General features: G+C 45.3%; 1 protein-coding gene across 1 annotated transcript in view; it reads left to right on the forward strand.

Annotated features, from left to right (window-relative positions):
* Positions 1-13,571, forward strand: part of LOC131591629 (SET-binding protein-like) — a 510,094-nt gene that overhangs the window by 148,725 nt on the left and 347,798 nt on the right. The window contains exon 5 of the mRNA XM_058862520.1: positions 7,965-7,972. Within this exon, the coding sequence (XP_058718503.1) occupies positions 7,965-7,972 (8 nt within the window). The remainder of the gene's footprint in view (positions 1-7,964; positions 7,973-13,571) is intronic.

A 13,571-nucleotide genomic window follows, 5' to 3' on the forward strand; every position in this document is an offset into this window, starting at 1 on the left:
TGGGTTATAAACCCTCAAAAACAGACAACACAACCTTAACTAACACAAAATTACAAAGGCACTGCTCTAATAGGATTGCTATAAATGAAATAGAATCAAATTTATCAATAATAATTTTATTGAAAAATTTGTGAAATTTTGTTAAAGAAAACAATCATAATCACAGCTAAGGCTGAAGCGTTGAGCCCGGGATTGGCGCTGGGTGAACTTTGAATCAGTCTCTACCGCCCTGATTCCCCCAAGTTCACCATCAGTCCTCTGTAGGAGTGGGTTTTTATACAATTTCTATAGCCTGAGGCTGCACAGTTTTTTCTCCCAGGGTCTGTTGCATATTTATATTTATTGTAAGTTTGTTAACTAGATTTCCGAGAAGGGAGGAAAAGGTTTGAATGGCTTTACGGGAACTGAGTTTTGAGATGCATGATCCAGAGATATTTTCTGCTTGGTTTTGTAAATGAAGTTCCGTGGGAGAAGGAGAGTTATGGGAACTGAGTATTGAGATGCTTGGTCCAGGAGAATCAGATCAGTCTGATATCAGGTGTGAATCACTGTGTCGTTAGTACGAAGATCTTGCCTGGGTGGGCCTTGATTTCTCTGGTGCCACTCTGTTCTTTTGCAAATCATCCTTTTCTTCTGGCTCCGGGCTGTCGTTACTGCAACTCATTGCTTTTTTGATACATGTAACCAGTTTTTATTTGCTTATATACACATACAATAAAACATGAATTATACAATCATATATTACAGGATCATTCTTCTATAGCTTTTCAAGAAGCTGTTGGGATGAAGACAGGGCTTTTTTAAATAAATACTGTTATAAATGCAAAGGCAAATTCAGGTTAAAAAAAGAGAAATTTATTATAAAACAATAAAGAACAAACAACGAGAAAAACCACAATAAAATGGGCAGCGCAGCACTGGGTGGACAGGGTCTATACCAAAGGTATAGGTGTTCCCAAATCCACGCTTGAGGGTTCTCTGGTCTGGGTTTTTATAGGGATTTTGTGTCCTGAGGCTAAATTTCAAGCAGGCACCATTCACCAAAGGTCCTTGATTGTTGGATGAATGGATTTCCTGGCATTGGAGAACAGAGTTAGTAGATGTCCGGGCAGAGTCTCCTCATATGTAAAGAGGTTTTTAATGTTCCCAGATTTCAATTTTTTGTCAGAGAAATCAAAGTTTGCTAATACTCACCTCTCAGTTAGCTGAACTGGGGTCTCTTGTATTCAGCACTTCGATTCTCCTTTGGACCTTCGCCTAGGTCCATTGACTGAAAGGGTTTACCAATTCCCGAGCTCGATAGGACGTCCCCTTCCCCTTTCAGCCCCTTTGCGATCGGTCCCCCGGGACTCCCTTTCGTCCCAGGTTTTTACAAGCGTGTAGAGAGAGAACTTTTCCACACCGAATCGCTTCCTTCGCGGCCGGCCAATTCCCTCACGGGAGGATGGAACCGCGGCCTTGAAGTCCACACTCGCTCCGTGATCAGATCACGTCTCACACACACTCGCCCAATCACCCGCTCAACCCCACAGTACTTACAGCTATTTCCTGTGAGGGCGTCTTCGTGCACTGTCGACTTTTACGAGCTACCAAGCCGCGGCTTTCTCGAAGGCTCCGTGCCTTCCCGAGCTCTCTGGATCCGTCTCTCTTTTTATTGTGGTTTTTGCCTTAGCCTAAATTTGGTTCGGATGTCGGAACGAACTGCGGAGACTCTCGACTCACCAGGCCGCCAAAATCAGCGGGGGTACCCGTCCTGGACAGCAAGATTCTCCCGCAGTTTCTCCGATCCGAGTCACGGCACCAATCTGTTATAAATGCAAAGGCAAATTCAGGTTAAAAAAAGAGAAATTTATTATAAAACAATAAAGAACAAACAACGAGAAAAACCACAATAAAATGGGCAGCGCAGCGCTGGGTGGACAGGGTCTATACCAAAGGTATAGGTGTTCCCAAATCCACGCTTGAGGGTTCTCTGGTCTGGGTTTTTATAGGGATTTTGTGTCCTGAGGCTAAATTTCAAGCAGGCACCATTCACCAAAGGTCCTTGATTGTTGGATGAATGGATTTCCTGGCATTGGAGAACAGAGTTAGTAGATGTCCGGGCAGAGTCTCCTCATATGTAAAGAGGTTTTTAATGTTCCCAGATTTCAATTTTGGTTCGGGCTATCAGGATGGAGTGGTGGGATCCGGGTTGGAGCCGATGGATATCTCGGCTGGGCTTTTCCCTTTGTCCAGTCTGATTGCTTCCCCAACAGCGGTCTGCCAGGTGGGGTGTTCAGGTCTGGCGATGAATATCTCCTCCGAGCTCGTTCCTTTGTCAGCCTGATTGCTTCCCCAACAGTGGTCTGCAGGGCGTGTTCAGGTCCGGCGATGGATATCTCCTCCGAGCTCGTTTCTTTGTTAGCCTGATGGCTCGTGTCCTGCTTATTCTTTTCGGTCGATGGGCGCAGGCTAGCATTGTTTTCTCCTGAATGGGAATTCGCAACTAGATCTGGGGAAGGACTTTTTGCCACACTGTTTTATTTTATATTATTACAAATATATTTATTTTGACCTTTACGAATTTTTATACATAAGTTTATCTATTACAATACTGAAGCTTGTGTTCTGAAGAGCAAATAGAAGAGCCATAAGTTGCTTTACTTCTTATCTCTAATTCCCCATATTCATAACTTAAGCCCTGTCATTTGAATTTATCTTCTGTGGCCTGCAGTGACACGAGAAAAAATGTCCTTTTTAATTCTGTGGCAAAAAAATTGTAATGCTGCAGAGGATAATATCTTGCTCTTGCTAGCCACAGAGGTGCAGGGTGGGGTTTCCTCTGGCCAGTGGGGGGATGATTAAAAGACGGCTCTAGAGAGTGCGGCAACCTGGAACACAGCAAACAAGAGCAGGCAAAAGGGCATGGCATGGCTCTGAGGGTGTGGCACAGCAGTTCACACAGGCAGGGCAAGCAGGAAGGGTTGCAGGTATCCTCCTGCTAGTGGGGATTTTAGTTTGTTGTTTGTTGCCATTTTATTGGTTGGTTTTGGTTTTTCTTGTTAGCAATGGTTCTTACATGATCAAAAGCTGCAGTTAGTAAAAGTGGATGTAGCCAAATAGAACCCTCCAAGAAGGATGTGTCTGTCCAGACCCATTCCTGTGAGGAATGTTTATCAGTGGTACCAGGGGGTGTTGCAAAAGAAGCCTGTCTGTGGTGTGAACAGGTGAATGATCTCCTTTTGCTGGTGGCCGAGCTTAGGGAGGAAGTAGAAAGACTAAGGAGTATCAGGGAAAGCAAAAGGGAATTAGATTGGTGGAGTTCCATCATTGAGGGAAGCCCGCCAAGAATCAGAGGACTCCCATGCCTCCTACCATCAGGTAATAAGACACATGGTGGATGAAGGGGAGTGGAAATAGGTTCCTATTCAGGGAGGTAATGGAAATTCCTCCTGACCCCCATCACCTATCCAGGTGCCACTTCAGAACAGGTATAAGCCCCTGGATCTAGAGAGTCAGCCAGATGACATAGAAGAAAATGATCTGCCCAGTGAGCCTCTCAATTACGCTTCATCTGGCAGACAAATCACCACCTCTAACATTAAAAAGAAAAGAAGGGTAGTCGTAGTGGGTGAATCCCTTCTGTGGGGAACAAAGGGCCCCATATGTCAACTGGACCCATCCCACAGGGAGATCTGCTCCTTCCCTGGGGCCCAGGTACAGGATATTACTGAGACTCCTTGGGCTGATTCAGCCCTCTGATTATTATCCACTCCTGATACTCCAGGTTGGCGGTGATGAGATTGAAAAGAGGAGCTTCAGGGCAATTAAAAGGGACTTTAGGGCACTGGGTCAAGTGGTTGATAGGGCAGGAGCACAGATGGTGTTCTGCTCATTCCCTCTGGTGGCAGAGACAAAAGATGATAGGAAGAGGAGATCCCACATTATCTACAAGTGGCTTAAGGGTTGGTGTCATCAGCAAAATTTTGGGTTCTTTGATCATGGGGCAACTTTTATGGCACCTGACCTGCTAGAACCAGATGGTCTCCATCTCTCTGTTAAGGGCAGAAGGATTTTAGCTCATGAACTGGCAAAACTCATTGAGAGTGTTTTAAACTAGGTTTGAAGGGGGAAGGGGATGCACCTGGACTCTCTGGAAGCAGCCCCTAGGGTGGTAAACCTGAGTTAGGAGTGAAATCAGTAGCCCAGCTGAAGTCCATGTATACTCATGCACACCACATGGGTAACAAGGAAGAAGAGCTGGAAGCCATGGTACAACCGCAAAGCTATGATGTGGTCGCCATCATGGAAACATGTTGGGACAACTCACATATCTGGAGCACTGCACTGGATGGCTACAAATTCATCAGAAGAGACAGGAAAGGGAGAAGAGGTGGAGGGGTGGCCCTTTATATTAGGGAGGCTTTCAGTGCCATGGGTATTGAAACTAATGACAATAAAGTTGAATGCCTATGGGTAAGAATTAAGGGGAAGGCAAACAAAGCTGGCATTCTACTGGGAGTTTGTTTTCGTCCACCCAACCAGGAAGAAGAGGTGGACAACTACAGGCAGCTGAAGAATATTTCAGGATCACCAGACCTTGTTCTTGTAGGTGATTTTAACCTTCCAGACATCTTCTGGGAACTTAAAACAGCAGAAAGAGGCAGAGCAGGAAGTTCTTAGTGTGTGGAGAACTTTTTGTCACAGCTGGTGAGTGAGCCCACCAGGGGAGGGACTATGTTAGACCTGTTGTTTGGAAATAGAGATGGACTGGTGGGAGATATGGTGGTTGGACGCTGTTTGGGGCATAGTGATTATGAAATTATAGAGTTCTTGATATTTGGTGAAATCAGGAGGAACATAAATTAGACTTTTACACTGGACTTCTGTGTCACGGTGGCGTTCCGTGACCTCTCTTTCCGAGTTCTACCGGGTCAAGTGTAGCTGAATAAATCGGCATGGGTATGATGGAATGCCCAAAGAAAGCTTTTAATGTTCACTGAGACTGCATGGTCCAAGGGGCTGCTTCCAAAGCCCCAGGGGCATGGTGAGCTTCACAATATCTAGGGTTACCTGGGGAAAAGTAGCCAATTGAGGATGTGGACAGGGGTTTTTACCTCATGAGTCTAAGGTCTTGCCTGTTCTGGGATGACTTCATTAGTATCCCCCCAGCACCCCACATTCCAGGCCTTAGGTTTATTCCCTCCATGCTAGGAACCCTGTCCAGGGTATGATCTATCCTAGGTAATTCAGTTCCCACATCTGCCCCTACTCTTTGAATTGCAAAGACCTTCGGTAAAGATTTCAGGAAAACCCTTAACAGGCAACTTAAAAAACAGGGTAACAACAACTACAAAAATCTGTAAAACCGTTTCGACTAGAGTCCAACTATATAAGTTCCATTTTCTGAATAGTCCATTGAACCAGTTGCTGTCATCTCCTAACTGCATTTGTTTGACTCCTTCCTTGAGAATTTGTATGCTGTAATGAATGGACTCACTATGATTGGAAGGATTCATACAACACATGTCCTCAAAGTCCTCGCAGCCATGCCCGTGTGATAAGAGTAGAAAGGCTATTGCCACTCTGTTTTGCAATGTGGCGTGCCTGATGGCATCTACATCTGAGAGCAAGTCACTTAATGCAAGGGAGGTGGCATTGGTTTGTTTACTCAGGAGGCACCCGAGATGGTCTATTTGTCCTAAGGCTTTTGCCGCAGTCACCCAAGCTAGTATAATGGAGGCAGCCATTCTCTTGTTTCTACTCCAAAATGTGGTCTCATCATTACAGTCTGATTCAAAATAACATGTAGACCTTTTTGCTCTATTTCTTTGGCTATGAATCATTTTTGTTTCAGGTGCCAGCAAAGTAAGCCTCTCCCAAGCTACACGGCCCTCCTTTAATGTGTGATGGTATGCCAGGCCATGCATGCTCCGTCCCCGCATGTAAGAGACATATCCTGTGGTAATTGTAGTGGATAACTACTGGACCAAGAAATGATGGAGGAGGTGTAATTACACCATTGGCTCTGATTTTTGTAAGCTGGGTGGTATGGTGTCCTAGTTTAGGGCAAATTAGGGAGGAAAACTCCAAATGGGGATTTCCCCAGGGAAATGCCCTTCCTCACTTTCTGGTCCGGGAAAAGAAAGAAAAAAAAAAATTCTTTGGAGAGAAGTGGAAAAAGCTGTTTATTTAACAGAAATTGAGTAATATTAAATAATAATAAAACCTCTTGTTGTTCAATGGGATGGCAAGTTTAGGAAGAAAAAGTCCTTTTCATGTGGTGAACGGCTCACTCAGTTTCTTATCAGTCCCTCCAGCGCTGGAAAGTGCCAAGGCCCAGGCCCCGGTGGGCCACAGGCGTGAGCTCCCGGGGTTTGGCTGGGTGTTCAGTCCAGAGCAGGCTTGCACAGATCCAGGAAAAAAGGGAAAAACAAAGGTCCAGGGAACTCCTCTGCCTCAGCTAGCTAAAACTAACTAAAAGCCAGAGAGAAGCTCTGTCCCGCTGTCTGTCTGTGCTGCAGACACCACAGTCCAGGAGCGAGATGTGTGGGAGTTATGTTTTCTTTAACACAAACTGCGGCTTCTTCTACCCCCCTCTCTTGCTCTCAGAGCCAGTCTTAAAGGTGCAGAACTTAATATATAACATAAACCAGACGATTGGGGATACCAGTATCATAAAGTCACCCCAGGACATATGGGGAAACATCTATCCTGATAGTTTCTCTTTCTTTTGGGATTATGGGTCTTTTAGTTTTTTCCCACCTTGGTAGATAAAAAAAACCTTCCATTTTCACAGAGCCAAGAATTTCTAGCTCCTGGAGTTCAAGGGATGGATGCAGGACCTTCTGGGTCCAGTAATCCCAGGCATCGACAGGGTTGTGTTTCCATATGCTATTACGATTATCTTTCATGCTATGGGTGGCATTACTGATTATCAGCCATACATCTGTAGGTAACCCTACTAAACAGGTGGAAAAGGGGTCATCAGGGCTAGCAACAGACAGGCACAGGGTATCTTGTTTCATGGCTTTTGCCAGAGTTACCTATACATTTTGTTTTTGCTGTGGAGCTACCCAGGTCTTTGTGAGGAGCATGGGGTTGATTAGGATGGCAGTAGTGAGCATGAGTCCCTTGGGGATCATGTTTAATGGCATAATCTGTGGGAAAGCTAAGAAAGTTAGGGAAGTATAAAGGAGTTCTGCAGCAGGTAGGTGGTAGTTCTCAGGATGTCTTTTCCTTAGGTTCCTCTTGTGGTTTCTCTTGTAGAGCATCTTGGTGTACCTGTAGAGTCTGTAAATATGGTTTTATATTTCTTGCCAGAATCCAACAATGTCCTTTATCTGTAGAGACACAAGCATATACCCTGCCCCAGGTAATCAGTAGGAAAGGTCCTAGAATTTTGCTGATTTCTAGATCTTTGATTAGAACTGGTGGTCTCTCTTTTAACTGTGCTTGTGTGGTGTTTGAAAAATGTCTGGTGATTGGGGGGTTAGGCTCCATAAATGAGTTGTTCAGAAAATTGAAAACATAGATAGCTTTACTGAGCCTTTCCACAGTAGACAGGGTCTGTATTCCACCCTTCTGTTCTAGAATTCTTCTGAGAGACCCATGAGCTCTTTCTACAATTGATTGCCTTGTGGGGGAGTGGGGAATGCCTGTGGTATGTTTCATTCCCCACATATTAAAGAATTGTTGTAATTTGTGTGAGATGTAAGCTGGCCCATTATCTGGTTTTATTTCCTGTGGAATGCCTAGTGTTGCAAATGCTTGGAGAAAGTGTTTGATGACATGTCTAGCTGCTTCACCCACATGTGCAGAGGCAAAGATTGCCCCTGAAAAAGTGTCACTTGATATGTGTAAATATTTGAATTTGCTGAAAGATGCATAGTAGGTTACATCACTTTGCCAGATTTGTAAGCTGTGAAGCCCTCTAGTGTTTACTCCTGCTTCTATGGAAGGTAATGAGTACCTTTGGCAATCAGGGAATGTGGTAACAATTGCTTTGGCTTGATCTCTGGTGATTTTAAACATGCGGTGTAACACAGGAGCATTCTGGTGAAAAAATGAGTGGCTGAGTTTTGCCTGCTCAAAAATGTTAGGAAGTGTTACCTGTGTTGTCATGGCTAGTGTATCAGCTTGCTGGTTACCTTCTGTCAGATGTCTGGGCAATGAGGTATGAGAACGGATGTGCAAGACAAAATAGGGATCCTGTCTCTGAGAAAGAATAAAAATTAGATTTTTAAGCAAAGAGTATAACTGGTCATTAGCAATTGTCTTTAGAAATGAATTTTCAGGTCTCTCAACAATGCCTGCAACATAAGAAAAAGCAGTAACCAATGTAAAAGGACATGTAAACTTAGAAAAAGCTCTAACAACTGCAGCTAGTTCCACTATTTGTGGTGATCCTTCTGTTACTTGGATGTCAGATACCACTTGTGTTACAGGGTTTTGCCAGGTTACAACAGATTTATGGGACCTCCCTGAGCCATCTGTAAAGACAGTGAGTGCATCTAATGGCATATCACTTCTTAGTGGTTCTGGAATTATGTTAAGGGCAGAATGCAGTAACTTATGCTCAGGGTAATGTATTGAAATTTTCCCAGTAAAATTTTCAAGAGCAATTTGCAGGAATTCTGATTGTTGCAATAGCCAATCCAAATATGCAGTAGTTGTGGGCAAAAATACAGTAGAGAAATCTTTTCCTGTGTGCTTGACGGGTTTGAATGGCTTGGGATACTTTTTCCAAGGCATCCTTTGCCTCGTCCATAAGCTGCCTAGGTGAATTTAACTGAGAATTCCCCTTTAACAAAACAAACAACAGAACCAAATCTTGATTGGTGACCCCCTATTGATATTGAAGTACAAAACGCTCACCGTGAGAGACTTCTCCAGGGTCAAGCTGTTCAGGTATAAGCAGTTTATTATATGGGTAAAGAGAGGGAGAGACCCGTGTCTTCTGCCAGCCTCGGTGTCCACGTGGTCAGGGGGAGGGGAGAGAGTGGGACAGGGAGAGCAGGAGAGGAGAGGTTAAAGATGGGGATGGAAGGATCAAGAGAGCATGAGAGAGATCAGGGAGAACCAGGGAGGCTTAGGAGAGAGGGGGAGGGAAGGATCAAGAGAGCATGAGAGAGATCAGGGAGAACCAGGGAGGCTTAGGAGAGAGGGGGAAGAGAGAGAAAAAACAGAGAGTAAGGGAGGGGTAAGAGGGGGAAAAACCAAGAGAGTAAGAGTAAGAGAGGGAGAGAGGGAAAAACGAGAGCAAAGTTCCTGTTACAATACATGTCTTTCTATAGTGAATATTCTAATTCCCAGTAACCAATCACTACGAGATACACCCACTAAAGATTTTACATACAGCCTATAAGAATTACTACATTAACATACAGTGTTGCATTTCAAACTCTAAAAGCTTTACAAATTCTTCCCTTGCTTCTTGACCTTTGGACTTTCTATCTGCAGAAGGACATTGTTTCATCATCAGGGATTCTCTCTCGGCTGGCTAGGCTATTGTTCTTTGGTCATATAGTAACCGGCACTCAGCATCTTATGACTCAAAGCAAGCTTTCATTTCTACTTCGATTCTAGGCTTCATATTTTCAGAATCTTTTGTCAAACAATCACATTCATAAGGTTTCCCTGTTTCATCCTCCCCAACAACCCCCAACAGGGGTCTAACCCAGTTAATAGTTCCTAACAGATTTTGTAAATCGTGGAATGTCTGGTTTCTCATTTAGTTGAAATAGCTGGTGCTGTATGTTTTGAGAGAGGATTTTAAGTCCCAAGTATTTCCAGGGTGGCGTCTGTTGCATCTTTTACTCTGCGATGGTAAGTCTTGCTTGCTGGATAGCTGTAACAGTGGCTTTTAAAGCTGAGTCCAAAGATGGATCATTCTCAGCTGCAATAAGTATATCATCCATGTAGTGATAAACAATTGCTTGTGGATGATCTTGGCAAACAGGAGCCAAAACTTTAGCCACAAACCATTGGCATATGGTTGGGGAATTTGTCATGCCTTGTGGCACCCTTGTCCAGTGGTACCTCTGGAGGGGAGCCTGTCTGTTAATACTAGGTACCGAGAAAGTGAATCAAGGGGTGTCATGGGCGTGAAGGGGAATGTCAAAGACACAGTCCTTTAAATCAATAACTTAAATGGGCTCCTGCATTTCCAATGAGCTCTGATTTTGTGCCCCACTCCCAGAGTCAGAGGGGTAGGGGACAGTCTAAGGTCGGGAGGTGGTCGAGGAGCTGGGGTCACAACGCGAGGCGAGGAGAGAAGCTGCGAGCATTTCCCGCCCTGGCCTGGCTGCTGCTGACTCTGCAAGACCTGCCCCTGCCCCCCCCCCCCCCCCCCCCCCCATGCCCAGGATGTGGTGGTGGCACTTCTTCTTGAGTTTTAACACTTATAATATTGCGCAGAAGGTGGGAAGCATTCGGGGAGCCACAGGATCATTCTTAAGTTTTTAGATCATAAAGCTTCACCCTCACCGAGTCCCAGAAATCCCCCATATAGATATCACAGTCTGAGCGGGCTCCCACAGTGCCACGTGGAGCAGTGCCAACTGGTGCTGCTGCGGGCGGGGTGGCGGCGGTGGGGAAGTTGTGCAAGACTCATTTTAGCAGGGTTTTGAGCTCATGTTTTTTAACCTCCTTCCCATGGACTACTAAAAGTTCTCTAAATTGTCCATATACGTTCCGTTCTAAATTGGACAGCCTTAGTCCCATCCTGTGAAACTGGGATGAGGGGAGATGTGCCCTCCTGGTTGGGGTAGGTGCGATGGGAAGGTGTCCCCTTTCTCTGCTCACCTGCATTCCATGCAAGAGTCCTCCAAGATGGCTGGTCATCCTCCAATGGTTGCTCGCTTCCGTATCAGGCCTGATAATCTATTCCAGAGAAGGGTCTTATCGGTTTGCCTAGATCCAGCAAAACCGAATCCCGTAGAGGTATTCTCAATATGAGAAAGTCCCTGTTCAGGGCGCCATTTGTCGTGGTGGCGTTCCGTGACCTCTCTTTCCCAGTTCCACCGGGTGAAGCATAGCTGAATAAATCGGGACAGGTATGATGGAATGCCCAAAGAAAGCTTTTAATGTTAACATGGTCCAAGGGGCTGCTTCCAAAGCCCCTGGGGCATGGTGAGCTTCACAATATCTAGGGTTACCTGGGGAAAAGTAGCCAATTGAGGATGTGGACAGGGGTTTTTACCTCATGAGTCTAAGGTCTTGCCTGTTCTGGGATGACTTCATTAGCATCCCCCCAGCACCCCACATTCCAGGGCCTTAGGTTTATTCCCTCCATGCTAGGAACCCTGTCCAGGGTATGATCTATCCTAGGTATTTGTCCTGGTTTAGGACAAATTTGGCAGAAAACCTCCAGTGGGGCTCCCCCCGGGAAGCAAACTCACGTGGCCCTTTTCTCCCACTCCTCAACTGGTTCGGAAAGAGATTTCTCTGAGACAAGTGGAAAAAACCTGTTTATTTCACAGGCACAGCACTACCCAGCACAAAAATGAACGATATCAAATTACAAAACCTCTCGCCGTTCAAAGAGATGACAAACTTCAGAGGGTCTCTTTCCTGTGGGTGTTCGCTCTGTTATCAGTCCCTCTGGCACTGGAAAATGCCGCTGCCCAGGCTGGGCTCCCGGTAGTTCACGGGTGCAAGCTCCCGGTGCTCTCCCGAGTCCCCAGTCCAGAGCAGGTTCGATTCGTTTCAGAAACAGGGAAAGAAAACAGTCCAGGAAGACCTCTCTGCTCCGGTTAGTTGGAAAGCCAAGGCGATCTGTCTCTTGTTGTCTGTCTGTGCTGTACTCAAAACTCCCAATGCGGGGGGAGCAAGTACAGTCTCTGATAACAGACTCGGTGCTTCTTTTCCACTCACTTTTACTCTTAGATGAAATTTTAAGAATACAAAACCTGTGTCTGGGTTAGGTGGACGAATGGGGATACAATTTAACATCATAATCAACCCAGGACAGTAATTCAGTTCCCACACTTCTGGAGGGAAGACTTTCGCCTATTTAGGAGACTTATTTGGAGAGTTCATTGGGAAGCAGTCCTTGAAATCAAAGGAGTTCAGGAAAGGTGAGTGTACTTCAAAAGAGAGATCTTGATGGCACAGGAACAGACTGTCCCTGTGAGCTGGAAGATGAGTGGACAAGGCAAACATCCAGCCTGGATGGGCAATGGGCTTTTGAAGGAACTTAAGAATAAAAAGAGGATGTATCATCTTTGGAAGGATGGTCAGGTCTCTCAGGAAGTGTGTCACTGTTGGACGTGATATATTAATGTGGGTTCATAGCACACACCACGAGTTGCTAGGAAAAGGGGCCTTTATTCTCTGAACTTTTCAGCTTTTATGGGGTCTTATGCTACAGGGTTAACATGATTGAGTAAGGGAACATCACCTCTTGTCCCATTGGTGGGACAAGAGAAAAACATGCTATCTACAGTTATGCAGAACTGTTTTGAGAAAGCAAGATAGTTTACAAATGTTGTCCTTGAGTGCAAGATCTCCCAAGAAACTTTCTCTTGGGAACAGATCTACCAATGAAAGCCTGCAATTCCCTCAGGCTCAGAGAAAATCAGGTCCACACAAGTGTTTAAGGGGGTTGCTAGGGCATGTAGGAAAAAAAAAAGGAAGGCCAAAACTCAGAATTTAATTTGGCAGCTTTTGTAAAGGATAATAAAAAATATTTTTACAAATATTTTAATGGCAAAAGGCAGGGTAAGACCAACCTTTGTTCTTTACTGGATGCAGGAAGGAACTTAGTAACTGTAGATGGGGAGAAGACAGAAGTGTTTAGCACCTTCTTTGCCTCAGTCTTTAGTGGGAAGACAGCTTGTCCTCAGGGCAACTGTCCTCCTTGATTGGTAGATGGTGTCAGGCAGCAGAATGGTCCTCCTGTTATCCAGGAGAAGGTAGTCAGAGAACTGCTGAGATGCTTGGATGTTCATAAATCTATGGGACTAGATGGGATCTATCCCATGGATGAGGGAGATGGCAGATGAGCTTGCAAAGCCACTCTCCATCGTTTACCAACAGTCCTGGCTCACTGGTGAGGTTCCAGATGACTGGAAGCTGGCCAATGTGATGCCCATTCACAAGAAGGGTAGGAAGGAGGATCCTGGTAATTATAGGCCAGTTAGTCTGACCTCAGTACCCGGTAAGGTAACAGAGAAGTTGATATTGAGTGTCATCATGCAGGACTTACAGGATGGTCAGGGTATCAGACCCGGCCAGCATGGGTTTATGAGAGGTAGGTTGTGTTTGACCAACCTGGTTTTCTTTTATGACCAGGTGACCCCCGTTGGTGGAGGTGGGAAAGGCTGTGGATGTTGTCTATTTGGACTTCAGCAAGGCCTTTGACACTGTCTCCCACAGCATACTCCTGGAAAAGCTGGCAGCCTGTTGCAATCAGAGAAGACAGAGACGTGACACGAAACTCCGAGGTTCATGCAGCAGAGAGCGTTTAATGGCGTCTGCACAGCTCTTATATACCCTATTCAAGAGACCTTGCGTTCAAACCTGATTGGCTATGATTGGTTACCACCCAGCTCACTGGCCAATAGCTGCCTGCTTATGTTCACATCAGG

Source organism: Poecile atricapillus, chromosome W (genome assembly GCF_030490865.1).
Source record: "Poecile atricapillus isolate bPoeAtr1 chromosome W, bPoeAtr1.hap1, whole genome shotgun sequence".
Taxonomy (NCBI): Eukaryota; Metazoa; Chordata; class Aves; order Passeriformes; family Paridae; genus Poecile; species Poecile atricapillus.